The following is a 17,222-nucleotide window of genomic DNA, read 5'->3' as shown; positions in this document are numbered from 1 at the left end:
TGAGATCTCAATTAATGCCGTTATCAGGATTGGCAGCCGTTGGGGGCAACACGATGTATGAGTCGTTACGGGACCCAGCAAAGTGTCAACATCCGTTGGCAGTGCTGATGGAAGTGTAAAACAAATGTCAGACACGCATTCTTCTCCGCAAAGCAGGCATCGTAGAACAGGTAAGATGCAATTTTGCCAGATTGGTCTGAATGACAGGAACCAAGTGGTATTCAGATCTCTTAAACGAGGCAAGCCAAGAATCTGTGTAATTCTGTCACGATACCGCATGTCCAGGAGAGCCCGTTCTATTGTAGTCTGGGTATCGTCGGTGACTGGATTTGCCATATCGGAGCAGAAGGAACAAAAATAGAATTCCTGCTACGAGTTCCAAAATGAGAGGCAGACCATCAAACATAGAATGCACGAAATTTGGAAAAATGCCTAGGACTGCTTCGAATGGTGTTAACAGTCCGAAAAGATCGTCTTAAATACATGTGCGATGCCACTGGTATCAGACATGTTTAAGATTTGACCTAACATTTCTGCAAAATGTACTGAGCAGTTTGTTGATAATAATGCATGTATCTCTGCAGAAGTCCTTGCAACTTGCAGATCATACGTTTCTCTAGACAAGGTCAGTGGCACGGTTTTTTACAAAAGAATGGCTTTCATTCTGCTTAAAGTATCAATTCGTATAGAAGAGATATTCAGTGAAGGCCATAACGCCGTCTCCCCGTCTGTCTTGCTTTTTGGATACAATATTTGCATACAACAAGTGACCCTGGCCGACACACTAACTAGATAGGCTTTTCCTGGCAACATGCCACAACAGCTGTGATCATTGAGCATAACGTAGCTACCATTGGAAAGCTGCCTGAAAATCGGGTCTATCACTGCTGCTGGACTACCGTGCATGTGGCAAGAAAGGTTATTTAAAGAACCTACGCAGGCTCCATGTAAATTAATACCTTCACATAAAAGTGTACCGCTTAGTGAGTTTTAAAAAAATGTTGTACTAAGAAATACCTCCTTTCCCCCACTCCATCATTTGTGTGTGTATTGTAAATTCCAGGTTGACTTAATGTATCCTTTACCCAACCTTTCATACAGGCCTGCTGGTATATGCCGTAGACAATACTGAAATTGGAAAATAGTCACTGGTATCGTGATGGTGCCATGTATTATCCATTCTACGACAGGCTTCTCAGAAACTGTTAATGGTAATCTTTCCAGTTTTTCAATGCTCAGCACTGTATAGTCTGCTCCTCTTTGTGCCAAAGAGAGTTGTTTATCTGTAAGGTTAGAGATAGTAAACAATGACATGGTATTGATTAGACGCCATGGCACGTAGCCTGAACGGAGATTTTGTAACGTCCAGCCTAGCAGCATTATAGAAAGTAATTGAGACTGGCCATGTTGTAACATTAGCAAATCCTGTTCTATTATGTCAATGGCAGACAATACAATGCTGTCCAAAGAATAGATTCTGGAGGACAGAGTTGTTAACCCATTGTCCACTACAGAGAGACCTTTCTCTAAATTAATACGATCAATTTCACATATTTTTTCTGCAGTTTACATTTGTGTTATTTTCCAAGCTTCGTTGTACGCAGCGTATATACCGGCGTATATGAAACGTTTTTGACGTTGTTTACGAGGCCCTAATAAGAAGTCTCGTAAGTCAACCCCTTCTTTAAGTAAAGTTAAGTATTGTTTAATTTCAGGAAGTGTGGATTTCTGTAGCCACTCAAGGCATAGTTTTCCTACACTGTAAGTTGTTATTATCCCTGGATGTTGTCTCCGGGAATACCTTGGATCTGGCCTATTCATTTTGAACCCTTGTGTTTTGTTCAGGAATCTATCTTGACAGTTATTCGTGTCTGTGGGCCAGATTAACCATTTTTTCCATTAGGATTAGTTCTATTGTGTTGTAAAATCTGTTTTATGTCTACCTCCTCATCTGCAGTGTCATTACTGTCAGGTGTGGCTTTAGGTATGGATGGTTTGTTTAAATCTTTTATGTTAGCTATGCCAAGACATGATGTTTGTTGAACAGTGTCATTTAAAAATATAATTTGTTCTGGGATAATGCAGGCTCTGAACAAGGCTTCTAAACCCTGCACCTGCCAGCCTTTTGTGCCCCAGACAGTTTTTGTCTCAATATTGTCCTTCCAAAAGTTAAAACCTAATGTAGACAGCTGAGCATAAAAGTTCGCAGAATAAATTTGTTTAGTATTAGTCAACATGTTTTTCATTCCTGTCATTCATATTTTTGTAATAAAACGTTTCTGGATTTGTGACATTAAAACCTGAGAAGTATGGAAACTTTTTATAAAATGTTTTTGAGCTGCCCTTTGGAGGCGTTGGACAATGTTCCCATTGATTATGAGTAAAAACATTTCTAGGATTTTTAGATTTGTGCAAATAATGGTGACCATAATGATTAGAACAATACATTTGTTCATAATCTGATGAACCTTCTAAGTATTCATGTTTAGTGAATTTAGCTGACATTTCTAAATCTGTCATCATATTATTAACAGTTTCAAAGTCCCAATCATCAGAAAATGTGCTTGGAGAAACAAAGTCACCCAAAAAAAACTTAAACTGATGTGGAATCTTCAATAGCTGCACCGGGCCATAAATGTCATATTCAGTTGTGTCCCATGCTTTACCACCAGGTATAGGAACGGCTGTGATGTTCACTGATGACAGGTCTTTTCGTTCACGATGAGATGATTTGTAAGGTTGCAGGAGCAAGTTGATGTTCTTACTTGCTGTGTCCATTGTACAGTATTTTCCATCTATCATTTTTCCCAAACTTAAAACAAGAATGAGCTAAAGCAGGAGAAACACTATACCTAATCCAATCCAAAATCCAACCCATGGTGAAACCAGATATGTTTTCTCAAGTTGATGAAAGAGTTCTGTTATTTTTTCTTTAAAAAGTTTTTTGCTGGTGTTGTTTCTGGTTCACTTGGATCCTCAGAAAAGTAATCGAAGTTGATAAAATAGCCAGAGGCAGATCTGTCAATAGTTGGTATTGCATCCGGATTTTTCGGAATCGCTGGAGTTTTTTCTTCCTTTTTTGACATGTTTGTATAGTCAGATGCTACATCATTGTAGACAGGAGTTTCTTGACAAACTGATATTTGGGTTTCAAGAGGCACAAGTTCCATGGCTTTGTTACATAGTCCTTCTTTTCTTACTGTAGGTTTATCAAAGGTGATTAGTCTTTCAGTTTGAACCTCTTGGATAGTAGCCAGATTTGGTTGTCTGCTACTTCTCGGGAGTCCACTGGGCCTACTACCTGTATCGCTTTGTTCGCCCTAAGTGTAGCAGGGTATGCTCAGTTGTGAGTCTCTTGGTCACTTGGCCATTGGATTCAAGATAGCCTGGCAGATGAGGATTATGAATCCGAAACCGGTCCCAGGATGCTTGTTTCTGGTCCATGGAAGACATGGCTTGGCAGTTCGGGCTGGACTGTTCCCATGAGGCACAGGGTCAGACTGATTTGCATATGGCCATGTCTGAAATGGGGTGGCTGAGTGGGCTAAAGAATGGTGATGGATTAAACCCAGATCAGTTGACTGGGGGTGAGTGTTTGATTTGCTCAAACGCTGCGTCCATCATCCCCTTTTGTATCGCTTTGTTCGCCCTAAGTGTGGCAGGGTATGCTCAGACGTGAGTCCCTTGCTCACTTGGCAACTGGATTCAAGATCGCCTGGCTGATGAGGATTATGAATCCGAAACCGGTCCCAGGATGCTTGTTTCCGGTCCATGGAAGACATGGCTTGCAAGTTCGGACTGGACTGTTCACATGAGGCACAGGGTCAGACTGATTTGCATATGGCCATGTCTGAAATGGGGTGGCTGAGTGGGCTAAAGAATGGTGATGGATTAAACCCAGATCAGTTGACTGGGGGTGAGTGTTTGATTTGCTCAAACGCTCCGTCCATCATCCCCTTTTGTATCGCTTTGTTCGCCCTAAGTGCGGCAGGGTATGCTCAGACGTGAGTCCCTTGCTCACTTGGCCACTGGATTCAAGATAGCCTGGCTGATGAGGATTATGAATCCGAAACCGGTCCCAGGATTCTTGTTTACGGTCCATGGAAGACATGGCTTGGCAGTTCGGGCTGGACTGTTCCCATGAGGCACAGGGTCAGACTGATTTGCATATGGCCATGTCTGAAATGGGGTGGCTGAGTGGGCTAAAGAATGGTGATGGATTAAACCCAGATCAGTTGACTGGGGGTGAGTGTTTGATTTGCTCAAACGCTCCGTCCATCATCCCCTTTTGTATTACTTATTATCGGCCACATGATGTGGTTTTACCAGGTCGATTGATACCGTTCTGTTCTCCCTTTTACCAGCAAGCGGCGGTAGTAAGACTGATCTTGTTCCAAGGATTGCTAAGACAGGTACTGCTTTTCTGTAAGAAGGCCCAAATTCCTTCTTCACAGCGATCTTTTCCCTGACTAGATCCCCAATCTTTGGAATCCAGACAGGTCTTGCTGGGACAGGTGGTTTTTCTTCAGTGGTCGTTGGGCTTTGTGTTGTGTTACTCAGACTTCTTCTTGTTTCATTTAAGTCCTGTAAAACAGCCAAACGGTCTTTGATATCAAAGGGTTTCTGTTCCACCACTGAAGTTTGACAATCAAGATCCTGGATGAGCATTCTAGTACCAAATAGTAATTCATATGGAGTGATTCCCCCAAGAGAATTTCTTGGCAGATTATTAAGACTACGTTAGACACTATTTAGATGTTTTACCCACCCGTCACCCGAGCCTAATACCCTAGCTGTTATGGATTGCTTTATGTCACTGTTTTTTCTTTCCACTACCGCATTTCCCTCAGGATGGAAGGGACTCGAAAACCGCAACCCAAACGCCCAAGCTGGCCATGGCCTACTTGTAAGCTCGAGAGCTAAACGCAGGACCCTGGTCAGAATGTAGCGTGCCGATTGCGTATGTGCCGATAAAGACTCGCAAATCTTTTATAACAGTTCTGGCGTCAGCTGAGTTCTGAGGCCACATACAAATGAATCTTGTGCAGGAATCCACTGCGACCATCATATATTTGTAGTTACCGTCCCTTTGTAAGGGACCACAGTGGTCCAGGTAAACACATGCTAATGGTTTATCTGAAAGTAGAAGGGGCATCTGCGCAGGTCGTTTTACTGTAGAAACTTTCATTTTCTGGCAGATTTCATATTCTAGAACATAGTTTCTAGTTTGTTTCCTCATGCGCAGCCACCAGTATCTCTGTTTTAACAATGATACTGTTGCGGAAACTCCTGCGTGTGCAGAGGCGAGTCCTTCATGTGCTGCTAAGATTAGTCCTAACCTATGTTCCATGTTTGGGATTGTCCTATCCCCCACTCCAGGGATTCAAGCAAAAGGAACATTATTTGCATCAGTTATATACGAGTACTTTACTGGAAAGCCTTTCGGGAGTGTTTTACCACTGTCTTTTACTGAAGCGGTGACAGCTTGCATTATTTCTCTGTCTATTTTTGTTTTTGAACGAGTGATTGCAGCTGCGGAAGCCGTTTGCACAGCTGCCTTCGCGCCCTCAGCAGCCAATGAATTCCCTGCAATGTGAAAGCCATCACGCTGATGACTCAGTGTATCAATCACGTGAGTCTTTTGCTTAATTGTGCCACCTTTAGCGTCTTTGAAGCAGTTTTGAACCCAGTTCTGTAAATATTCATTGTAAGACTGAACGCAGTAATACGAATAGCACACTATGGGTGTGGGGAATTCGCGATCGGTATTTCCAAGTTCCATCTTGAAAGCCTGTAGTTCAGCTCGCTGAGCTCTACAGTCTCAGAGTGATTGAGTTTTAGTGACCATAGGTCGAAATTTACCTCTGCGCCAGCGACCTTTAACAATCGCGCATGCAGCACTATAGACTTGTTTACCTTCTATTGCGGGCTGTGCTGATCCGTCTGTATAGATTATACATCCGTAATGTTCTACAGGTAGAATTTCAGTCAGCAGAGGACATTCTAATTCGTATTGTAGAAATTCTTGTTTCTTCAAGTATGGGTCAAAAACATATTCAACGTCTGTTGCAGCAAGAGATTTAACCCATTGTATCCATCTTGGATGTGAAGCTTTAGCATTTGGAATGCTTGCCTTTGTCACTGCCTCTAAGGCAGGTACAGGTGTAACGATTTTAATGCGTTTACCCTGTGCGAGGGCTCTCTCCTTTGCTACAGCAGTCTGAACCGCTGTCAGAATCTTTTCTGTTGAAGTGAATTTCATTTCAGCTTGTGTGTACAAGTGTGATTTGTATGCTATTGGTACCTTTTCACCTTCATTAAAGGTTAGGTATTTGAATCCGCATCTCCCTGGGATGATTCGGATCACAAGGTTGCGCACGTTGTCGCGTGTTTGTAACTGTGTTTTTGCTAACATGTCAGTTTGCACTGAACGCAAAATTTCTGTGTTTTTTTTGTCCAATTAGTTGATTTGAATTCAGGTTTGATTAGTTCGTAGAGAGGTTTAACCCTTTCTGCGTAATTTAGAACATAAGTTCTTCCAAAATTCAGGACACCAAGAATTGACTAAGTTTTTCAGCGTTTTTGGAGGTTGGAACAGCGCACATTTCTCTAGAAAGTTGGCTGCCAGGCTTTTGCCTTCACTTGATAACTCGTATCCTAAGAATAGGACGTTGAGGTGGGCAATTCGTGATTTCTTAAAATTGAATTTGTACCCTTCAGAAGCAAACCCAAGTATTCACTCTTTTCAAGTGTACGTCCAAATCATCGTCTGCAAGAATGATGTCATCAACATAGGATAATGCCTCATCATTGTACGTTTGTAGTAACTCTGTTACTCTGGCTGAAAATAAACCTGGACTATTCTTGAATCCCTGGGGGAGACGGCAAAATTGTCGTTGTGTCCCCATTATTGAGAAAGCGGTCAAATACCTGCTTTCAGGTGCAATGTTTGACAAAAGAAACCATTTGAGATATCTAATGTATTTATGTATTTTTTCCAAACGATGTTATTCATCAGTGCTGCACTATGTGCATTTTGTACTGCAAATGTTATGCAACAGGAGTTTAAATGTCTGTTATCCAAAACTAGACGATATGAATTGTCTGGTTTGGAGACAGGAAACAAAGGATTGTTCATCGATGAGGTGCATGTTTCATTCACCCCTTGGTATTCAAGTTGATTTAAAATCTCCCTGACCTGTTTTTTAGCATCCTGTTTTACAGGATATTGGCTTTGCATTAACTGGATTTTATGGTGAGGTGAATCCTTATCATATCCTACATGACTTTTGTATAATGCTGGAGCCTTGGCTACAGCCCCTTTTCTGGCATAGGTATATTTTTTATGAATTGGAATGTGATTTGAGAAGGCTGGCATAATTATCTCTTTGCCATGTGGGCACTCCCTGACAAATTCAGGTGGCCAGTCTTGTTCAGCTAGAAGAATGTCATAACCCTTAGATAGCTTCTCTCAAAAGAGTGCTTTTATTTTCCTAGGTATGTCCCCCTCCATCCGGAGTATTACTTCATATAACTTATGGGGTACACTAACCCTGGTGTCGGCAGTTTCAACTTGAATGCATTCATTCAAGTCCACTGTCTCCAGATGATCCTTCAGGATCTTGCGAGCTATGGTGACCTCTGCGGCGCTGTCCAGCATTGTCTGGGCCCACTCCCCGTTCTTGAGTTGTGTCCTCAAGATCCTCGGCATGTCTGATCTTTAGACTTGCTACCTTCTTCTTGGTGAATTGAGTTTCCTTATTTTTTGGAACGTGCTGTTCGTCTTTGGACTTCACGTGTTCTTCTTTTTGTTCTGATTGTCTTCTTTCGGATTTCTGCAAGGAAGTCTGAAAGGTACAAGAGGAACGTGTATCAATATCTTGACATCTATCAAGTTTTCTAGAATTATTCCTATTTCTAAGGTTATATCTCTTTTCAGAGGGCTCCTGTTGAGGAGACCTTCCTCTGGACTGGGAACGCTTCTCTTTAGGAAATGTCTGTTTGGTGTTTTCCCACTTCTTCTTAGGAGTAGTGAGATTATTTTTAATAAAAACTTTTTCAGGATTTTCAGTTAGTTGGGGTTTTACTGGTTTCCCACCCAAACTATCTCTACCTAGTTCTACATAGGATTTTTCAATAATTCTGGCAAGCTCATACGGTTGCTCAGTAATATCTGTTTCTTTTAGCTTTTGGCAGATCGCCACAGATGCTGCTCCACCTTTAATGTTGGCTAATAGTATAGCGAGACCTGTTTGACATTTTTTGTTACTAATTTCATACCCAGATTTAAGGCTGGTTCTGGACCGTATTCATTTTGAATCTGTCTCAGAACGTCTGGTATTACCGCCATAGACGGGACACCATGTGTTTTTGTGTAGATTGAAGCAAAGACTGTACCCCAAGTGTCACAGTCCTCTACGTGTGGTGCAATTGGTAAACAGATTGTTAGGATCCTGTGTTTTTCATGAGGTGTACTATCAGGGAATACTGCCTCTATTGGACTGATTTTTCGAGCTAACCAGAACGGAATGTTTTCCCATTTTGCAGGCAATTTACCGATTACTGACTGTATAGTCTGTGGTGTAATTTTGTTTGTGTTCCCCTGTTGAGGGGTGTGCTGTGGAATTCTTATAGGCGGTTGAACTGTTAAAGTCCGCATGACATATTGAACCAATTGTCTATGTATTTTAATTAGCTGTTTTAGCTGAGCTAATAGTTCTGGACCTGTCATTCTTTCAATGTCAGGAAGTGGTGTATAGCTGGCTAGTACCGGCCATGTTGCTCCTGGTCTCCCTAATGGACTGAGCCTAGTAATGTGATTTTGATGTTGTAGGGCGCCATTAAACTACAGAGCTGATGCTCTTTGTAAGTTAATGGAATTTCAACTTCCTCGAAGGGAACGTATTCCGCTGGAGGTTCCTCTATTTTGTAGTAGTGAAACTCGTGTGTTACTGGATTTCCTGCAGGAAACAGAATCCATTAATAGAATACCTCTGTCTGCCGATATTCATGTGCCTCTATAACAAATATTACTTTACCACCTCTCGATGGTACTCCATTTTCTATAAGTTTTATAGTGAAGGTTTTCCTTATATTTACCGGGAGGAGTATAGCATCCGGGATATTTTGCTGGAGATTTGTGTCATCTAAAACTGCCTGAGCTGCTGCTGCAGCTCTATCCCTTTTTATCGTCACTCATTGTGTTGACCGAAAGTTTGCAGAGCAAGTTTCAAGGAAACTAAGATTAGGTGCACAATATTTTGGAACACTGTATCCTTCAACGTTGAACAAACCAAAAACTAATACATAGGATTTTCGTCCTACTCAGTTATGGCGGATATTTTATCCTTTAACCCACTCCAGACGTCCATTGGAGTATTTTACGGGAAAAGGGGTCTGTGTGAAAAGCACGACTGAGTTACTCTAGTATCTAGCGTTAAAATATTTCCTTACCATACGTTGGGCGCCATGTAGTGTAGTTCCTATATTCCCAATAGGCTCTGCGCATTGCATATATCCTATAGATTTGACGTAGGACTGAGGTTTACTAAGTCTCTATCGAATATACTAGACTTAATTGTGAGTGCCAGCTAGCTCAGAGGTCACTAGAAACTTTCTCGAATTCACAAGATGGGATTAGTTTCTGACAACCGCTTAAAACATGACAACTTTGTTTCCCCAGAATAAGAAATGTATCTCTGGAGTCGCGGAAACAATAGATAGTTATTTCACTCAGTCATTCATGCATGCTTCGTTTCACCAGAGGTGCAGAGAAAATAGAGAGACAGGCGTTTTCAATAAAAAGGATTTATTGAACAGTCTTCTTTCTCATGCAGAGGAAATGAACTGCTGCAATCGTAATACTTGTTGCAAAGTACAATGTGTACAGTACGAAGAGCATTATAAAATAATACTGTGAAAGCATGATATGGTTTCTAAGCCATAAAATACAGAAATCACATACATTAATAAATAATGACTAAAAGTACTCAACTGGTGCTTCTAAAATACGCCTACCCCGGTGTACCTAACCTAGGTCTAGTACAAGGGAAGAAATAAGTGAGGTGTAGCTTAGTTTCAGTATTCTTTTGCCAAGAATCTAATCCAAGAATTTTCTTAGGGTCTAATCAGCTCCGTACCTTGGTTTTTAGAATGTAGGAGGTCTGGTATCTCTCTCTCTCAGGACTCGATTTCCCAGCAACCCGCAAGGGTAGACTGGAAACACTGGAGCTGGATTTCTAGGCTGGAGAAAGTACAGCGTCTCTCAGTGCGTCAGCTGGAGGGTCGGCTTCCTTCGGCACTTGCTGCAGCAGGGCGCGTCGGGCAAGTAGATCGTCGAACTGCTCCAAACCACCGTGTGTTTGTTTGGACAAGTGTGGGCATATTTATACCTTGAAGGTGCCGAGTTTGACGTAATATTGGACATAATAACGTCATTAGAGACTTAATTCTCTGAAAACTCCATGAGTTCTTGGATAAATCAATATTCATGCAGTGGGAGTTCCCTGACTGCTGAAGGCGGGTTTTTCCAAGAAATCATTGTAGATTTTCGGAACTAGGGAAAGTAGCCAAGCCGTATTAGGACTACTTGAGTTATGTCTTAATATGGTTATGATTTCAATGCCTATATATGGATACGGTATTTTATACCTATATAAGGGCATGAATCGGGAAAATTACACGAGGGTCCTAAAACGCTATAATACACTGCCACAAATAGATTGCTGTGAAACAACACAGGGTCTGGCTCTAATCAGCAAGGCTGAGCCTTGATTAAAAAAAAACACAACAAAATTGCCAATTCGGATACCTTTTTTTTACCTCAATGATCAAGGGCGCCAAGAAATACAATCATGACCGCCTATTCAAATTTGATTCAAAACGTTGTCTTTAATTTTTCAGGTAATTAATTCATTTTGAACTTATATATATATATATCTCTCAAAGGTAGCAGGACGCACACTCACTGTGACTATCATTCTGGTGAAGGGCGCTGAAGAAGGCAAGAGCCGAAATGCATTCGCCGCCACTGGATTTGCATTGAGAAAATAAAGCCTTTCCGACATTTTCTCCTCTGGGCTTCTGCTTCTTCTTTGGAGGGAGGTTTCTGTCGAAATATATATATATTTTTTAATTTTTCCAAAACCTTTATTGAGGAAAGTCAGGTCAGGCACATTTCACTGTGCAACATTGCAGCTCTAATTGACAGAGTACAAATCAAGTCAAGCATTTGGTAACAAGTAGACTACGTCTTACACCGAGCAGAAATACGTGAAGGTTGAGATAAGATAACAGCTCCACTGTACACAGAGGTCCCTCCCCTCACAGGGGGACTCACATATGATAATAACATCAGTGGGGAGTGCCAAGAGGCGGGTGCGCCTACATAAAGGGAGGAGGCAGTCACTGACGAGCACCGGCGGCTGCCGCAGGCACAGAGCCGCAGGGAGCGCAGGAGAGTAGAAAGTGTTCTCTGGGTAAAGATCCGCCACCGTCCGCAAACCCAACCATGTCGAATGCCGAGACGTGCCAGAAGGCTGAAGTGGGGGAAAATCAGGGTAGTTCACTATTGGCACGGCATTGGCAGAGAGCAGGGGAAAATTGGAAAGCCGGAGTAGGCCGGACCAGGCCCAGCGCAACGTCTCGACCGTGGACAGAGGCCAGGGGGAAGCTACATCTGTCTCAACGGCAACATGAGGCTGATAAGAGGTAGGGTGGATCCAAAAATGCAGAAAGCTGGCCTGGGCACACAAGGCATAGATCCTGAAATCAGGCACGCCCATACCACCGGCAGACATGGGGAGAGTGAGGATGTTGTATGCGACTCTTGGCTGTTTACTCGCCCAGACGAGCAAAATGATTAGGGAGCGTAATTTGCGGAAGAAATGAGAAGTAAGAGGGAGAGGGATGTTTAAAAACAGCTAGAGAAATTTAGGCAGGACCACCAACTTGGCGATTGCGATTCGGCCCGCCAGAGATAGCGGAAGACGGCTCCACGATGGAATCCCTGATTCCAGCCAGTCAACCGCACAACCGAAGTCAGTATCGCTCAGGCAACTAGCACCATCAGTCTGAGATGTGGAATGAGGGGAGCAAGTCTCTTTGTCAAGCTTCTTGGTGAATGCAAGGTCCTCCCTTGGGTCTGGAAAAACAAGTGTTTTAGCCCCCTGACGGACCCTCAATTTCGCCGGGTGTGCAAGGGAGTACAAGACCTCATGTTTCTGAAGAATATGCTTGGCCGGAAGGAACTCCCGTCGGGCCGCCTGCACAGTTAGAGTATAGTCCGGGTAAAAGGAGAGTTTGTTTCCCTGGTGATTGATTGTGCCCCTATCTCTTGCCGCGCGAAGGATGGCATCCCGATCTCTATAATTAAGAATTTTCAAATTCAATGATGGGACATGGAGGAAGCCCAGGAACGGGATGCGGGTCAAGTGAACGATGCGCGCGCTCCACGATGAACACTGGGGAGAGAGGGTCGCCGAAGAGCTGTTCCACAAAGTCCTTCATCCGTGCTATGTTTGTGGATTCCGGAATCAATCAATCAATCCATCATATTTGTAGAGCGTGCTACTCACCCGCTAGGGTCTCAAGGCGCTGGGAGGGGGGGTCTGCTACTGCTCGAATAGCCAGGTCTTGAGTTGTTTCCTGAAGGAGAGATGGTCCTGGGTCAGCCGTAGGTGGGTGGGGAGGGAGTTCCACATCTTGGCTGCCAGGTAGGAGAAGGATCTTCCTCCGGCGGTGGCTCTGCGAATTCGTGGGACGGTGGTGAGGGCGAGGCTGGCAGATCGGAGCTGGCGGGTGGGTGTGTAAAATGTGAGGCGGCTGTTGAGGTATTTGGGGCCCATGTCGTTGAGAGCCTTGTGTGCGTGGGTGAGGAGTCTGAACGTTATCCTCTTGCTGACGGGGAGCCACTGCAGGTCTCACAGATGGGCAGAGATGTGGCTGTGACGGGGGATGTCCAGGATGAGTCGTGTAGAAGCGTTCTGTATGCGCTGGAGTCTTTTCTGTAGTTTGGCTGTGGTTCCAGCATAGAGGGTGTTCCCGTAGTCCAGTCGGCTGGTGACGAGGGCCTGGGTGACCGTCTTCCTGGTTTCGGTGGGGATCCACCGGAAGATCTTTCGGAGCATGCGCAGGGTGTTGATGACGAGACGGCGTTGACTTGTTTGGTCATCATGAGGGAGGAGTCCAGGATGAAGCCCAGGTTGCATGCAGGGTCCATGGTCCATGGGTTTGGGGGCGGTGCCCAGAGCAGGGGGCCACCAGGAGTCGTCCCAGCCAGAGGGGGATGGTCCCAGGATGAGGACTTCCGTCTTGTCTGAGTTCAGTTTCAGATGGCTGAGCTTCATCCATTCCGCGATGTCTTTCATTCCATCCTGGAGGTTGGCTCTGGCGGTGGCGGGGTCGTTGGTGAGGGAGAGGATCAGCTGGGTGTCGTCCACATAGGAGATAATGTTTAGATTGTGTTGGCGTGCGATGGCTGCGAGGGGGCTCATGTAGACGTTGAAGAGGGTGGGGCTGAGCGAGGATCCTTGAGGAACGCCGCAGATGACTTCGGTGGCCGCGGATCGGAAGGGGGGGAGGCGGACTCTCTGGGTTCTTCCGGAGAGGAACGAGATGATCCACTCCAGGGCCTTCCCTTGGATTCCGGTGTTGCTGAGGCGCTGTATTAGTGTGCGGTGGTATACGGTGTCGAAGGCTGCTGAGAGGTCCAGGAGGATGAGGGCAGCTGTTTCCCTGTTGCCGAGCAGATACCTGATGCCGTCGGTGGCTGCGATGAGGGCGGTCTCGGTGCTGTGGTTTGCTCGGAAACAGGACTGCGAGGGTTCGAGGGATCCGTTTGTCTCGAGGAAGGCGGAGAATTGTTTGTGGACGGTCTTCTCGATGACTTTGGCAGGAAAAGGGAGGAGCGAGATGGGGCGGAAGTTCTTGAGGTCCGTGGGGTCCGCGGTGGGTTTCTTCAGGAGGGCGCTGAGCTCTGCAAGTGTCCAGCTCTCCGGGAAGATGGCGGACGCGAAGGAGCTGTTAATGATGTCCCAGAGTTGGGGTGCGATGATGGAGTCGGCTTTGTTAAAGATGTGGTGTGGACAGGGGTCGGTTGGGGAGCCGGAGTGGATGGTGTTCATCATGCGGGTGGTGTCTTCGGTGCTGACCGAGGTCCAGGTGCAGAGGGTGGTGGTGGGAGGCGCTGGTTCGGTGGTTGGGTGCTTGGTCTGTGCGTCGAAGCGGTTGTGTATGTCGGTGATCTTCCGGTGGAAGAACGAGGCGAGTGAGTCGCAGAGGTCTTGCGAGGGTTCGATGTCGTTGTTGCAGGCGCTGGGGTTGGAGAGCTCTTTAACGATGCTGAAGAGTTCCTTGCTGTTGTGGGTGTTGTTGTCTAGTCGTTCTCTGAATGTTGTCCTTTTGGTGGTTCGGATCAGCTGGTGGTATTTGCGGATGGCGTTCTTGATGGCTGTCCTGTTTTCTGTTGACTGGTCGTGGCGCCAGGCTTTCTCGAGGGTACGGCAGGATTGCTTGGAGTTTTTTAGGTCGTTGGTGTACCATGAGGCTTTCTTGCTGCCGGGTCTGCTGGGAGGTTTCTTCAGCGGTGCAAGGTCATTGGCACAGTTGGTGAGCCACTGTGTGAGGTTGCAGGCTGCTTCGTTGGGGTCCGTCGTGTTGGTGGGTGGGTTCTGGCTAAGGGAGGTGGTGAGCTGGTCGGCGGTTATCTTGCTCCAGCTTCTTCAGGGAGCCTGTTGCGGGTGGTGGTGGGTCGTGGTTCTCCTGAAGTTGAAATGGACGCAGCTGTGATCTGTCCAGTGTAGTCCGGTGGAGTGGCTGAAGGAGATGTGCCGGCGTAGTGGTTGGGGGTGTTCACCAGTTGTTTGAGTCCGAGGTTGGCGAGGTTGTCCAGCAGGGTGGTGGTGTTGTTGTCGTTGTTGTTTTCCAGGTGGAAGTTGAGGTCCCCTAGGAGGATGTAGTCGGAGAAGGTGAGGGCGTGCGGGCTGATGAAGTCTGCGATGGCTTTGCTGAATTGTGTGCGTGGTCCCGGGGGTCTGTAGATGAGAGTGCCTCTGAGGTGAAGGTGCTCGGCGGCGGTGAGGGTGTCTTCGGAGTTGGTCGTGATGCGGATGGTGTTTCTGTGGACGATGACGATGCCTCCGCCGGTTTGGTTGATGCGGTTCCTCCGGGTGATCTTGTAGCCTTCCGGGATGGCTATGGCGATGTCGGGGGCTGAGGAGGCGTTCATCCATGTTTCTGTGAGGAAGGCGACGTCTGGTGATGTTGTGTCGAGGAGGTTCCAGAGGTCAAGGGCGTGACAGAAGGCCCCTGATGCGGAGGTTGCTCCGACGTGAGCGGGCCTCCAAATCTTCGTTCTTCTCCCGGATGACCGCCAAAATCTTGTCCATCTGGAGGAGCTTCTGACGGTCCTGGGTGGCAGCATCCTCGGCGTCCGACACCCTGGACTCAACATGAAGCAAGCGGTTGTCGTGGAAGTCAACACAGGCTTTGACGGGCAGAGAGTTGGTCCAATTGCGATGCCCGTCACGGTCGACTTGACGTCCAGCATTATGGCTTTCAGATCGTTGTCTCGACTTGGGGGGGGACATCCGTCGTAACAGCAGAGTCGGAGCCAGCACCATCCTGTCAGGAGGACCTCCCGAGTTTAAAGGCTATCTTAGGCTGCTTCGGGTCAGGCTTCCCCATGATGAGAGGGCAAGTGGTCAAGAAAAAGTTCAACCAGAGGCAAGGTGCGGCAAGACCGGGCAGAGGCAAACCGGCCCCCATTAGCTGGTTTTACGTGGCGAGAGGCAGTTCAGCAGAGCCCACAGCGTAGAAATAACAGTGGCCCAACGGCTGAACTACTGGCGCGGCATGAGAGACGATGGGCCACCAGGTCAGCGGATCTTCACAGCCAAACCAGGAGCCAGCGTCCGCAACTCTCCACAGACACCCCCCAGCGATGGAGAAGGGCCAACAGTCCAACCAACGGCCGCAGGCACACCAACCGAGCACCAGGGACCCAGAGAGCAGGGCTGATGAAGAAATTGCGGGAGGCAGGCAGCACCCTGCCCAGTCAAGCCCGACCGGCCAGACAGCACACCCAAGGTAGTAAGACCAGGAGACAATGCCTCAAGGCCCCGGGGGAATACAGCCGCAACAGGGGCCAGAGGAGGACAGGCCAGGCAGAAATAGCGCGTCCCAGAGGCAGGCGTGAAGTTCAGCACAGTTTAAAGTAAAAATGCAGAACACATTAAAATTCCCAAATCAATTTAGAGACATTTAAAGAACAATCAATAAAATAGGTTAAAGGGAGATACAAAATTTTCAAGCTTTACAGCAAAAAGTGAAAAGAAAATGTAATGTGTCAATCAGAACTCACTGCTCTCTGTTGACTGGGACATAGGTGCCATATCAGGCTGACTAAGGCTGACTAAGGCGGAGCAGAGGCCGTACACACCAAGTAAAATATATTATCTTCTGACTTAGTCTCTGAAAAGGAAGTACAAATATTCCAGTGGTCTAAGTTTGTGGCTGTGGCAGATATGTCATTGTTGACCTCCTGTTAAAACCACTAGTTTTGGTGCCAAAACCTCCAAGCAGGACCTGGATTTTGTAGCCAATGAAGTTGCATTGCAGGTGAGATGGATTTCCCACCTCACCCTGTGTAAAAGGTTTTACCTTCAGACTTTTTTTTAAAGTCAGAATCCTCTGGGGGCAAGGCTTGCAGCCATAGCTGGGCAGGGCCCGATGTCTTCTCCACAAGGTCCCATTGAATACGTTTTCAATGTTGAAAAAGGCTCTGAGAAAGACATGCCTGGTTTTATTTCCTGCCTTGGGTGCAACCTCTGTGGAGAAGCTTCAGCACCTGCTCCCAATCCTCCAAAGACGGAAAAAAATTACTATGTCCTAACTTTTCTAAAGTTCTGGCAAGGTTCCCCCTGGTCTGTCTTGCAGGCTCTAGCTCCTCGGGGCAGACTTCTTAGCATCAGGTCTCTTTCTAGTAAGGTCTCATGCAGTATCCAGTACTCTGTGGTCAGATGGGCATTCTTGGCAAACAGGACAACTATTTGACCACTGGAAAAGAATTCCATTCCCTGGGTGCCCTTGAGTGCTCAGGAGTCCTTGAGTGATTAACTGAGTCCTCTACTTTCTCCAGAATTATGCAGTCTTCTTCCTACAGGGCCTTTTCTTCAGGTGGGGACTTCCAAGATCTGTGAATGTTCAGAGGTGGTGGTGGTTGG

The 17,222-nt window shown here is 46.1% G+C and overlaps 1 protein-coding gene across 1 annotated transcript in view; it reads right to left on the bottom strand.

Moving 5' to 3' along the window:
• Positions 1–11,101, bottom strand: part of C3_2H15orf40 (chromosome 3_2 C15orf40 homolog) — a 223,277-nt gene extending 212,176 nt beyond the window's left edge. The window contains exon 1 of the mRNA XM_078684744.1: positions 10,968–11,101. Coding sequence (XP_078540870.1) covers positions 10,968–11,066 — 99 coding nt within the window. The 5' untranslated portion in view covers positions 11,067–11,101. The remainder of the gene's footprint in view (positions 1–10,967) is intronic.
• Positions 11,102–17,222: the final 6,121 nt, after the last annotated feature.

This window comes from Lissotriton helveticus, chromosome 3_2 (genome assembly GCF_964261635.1).
Source record: "Lissotriton helveticus chromosome 3_2, aLisHel1.1, whole genome shotgun sequence".
Lineage (NCBI taxonomy): Eukaryota > Metazoa > Chordata > Amphibia > Caudata > Salamandridae > Lissotriton > Lissotriton helveticus.
The sequence above is the reverse complement of the archived record's forward strand: the minus strand, read 5'-3'. Positions and strand labels throughout refer to the sequence as shown.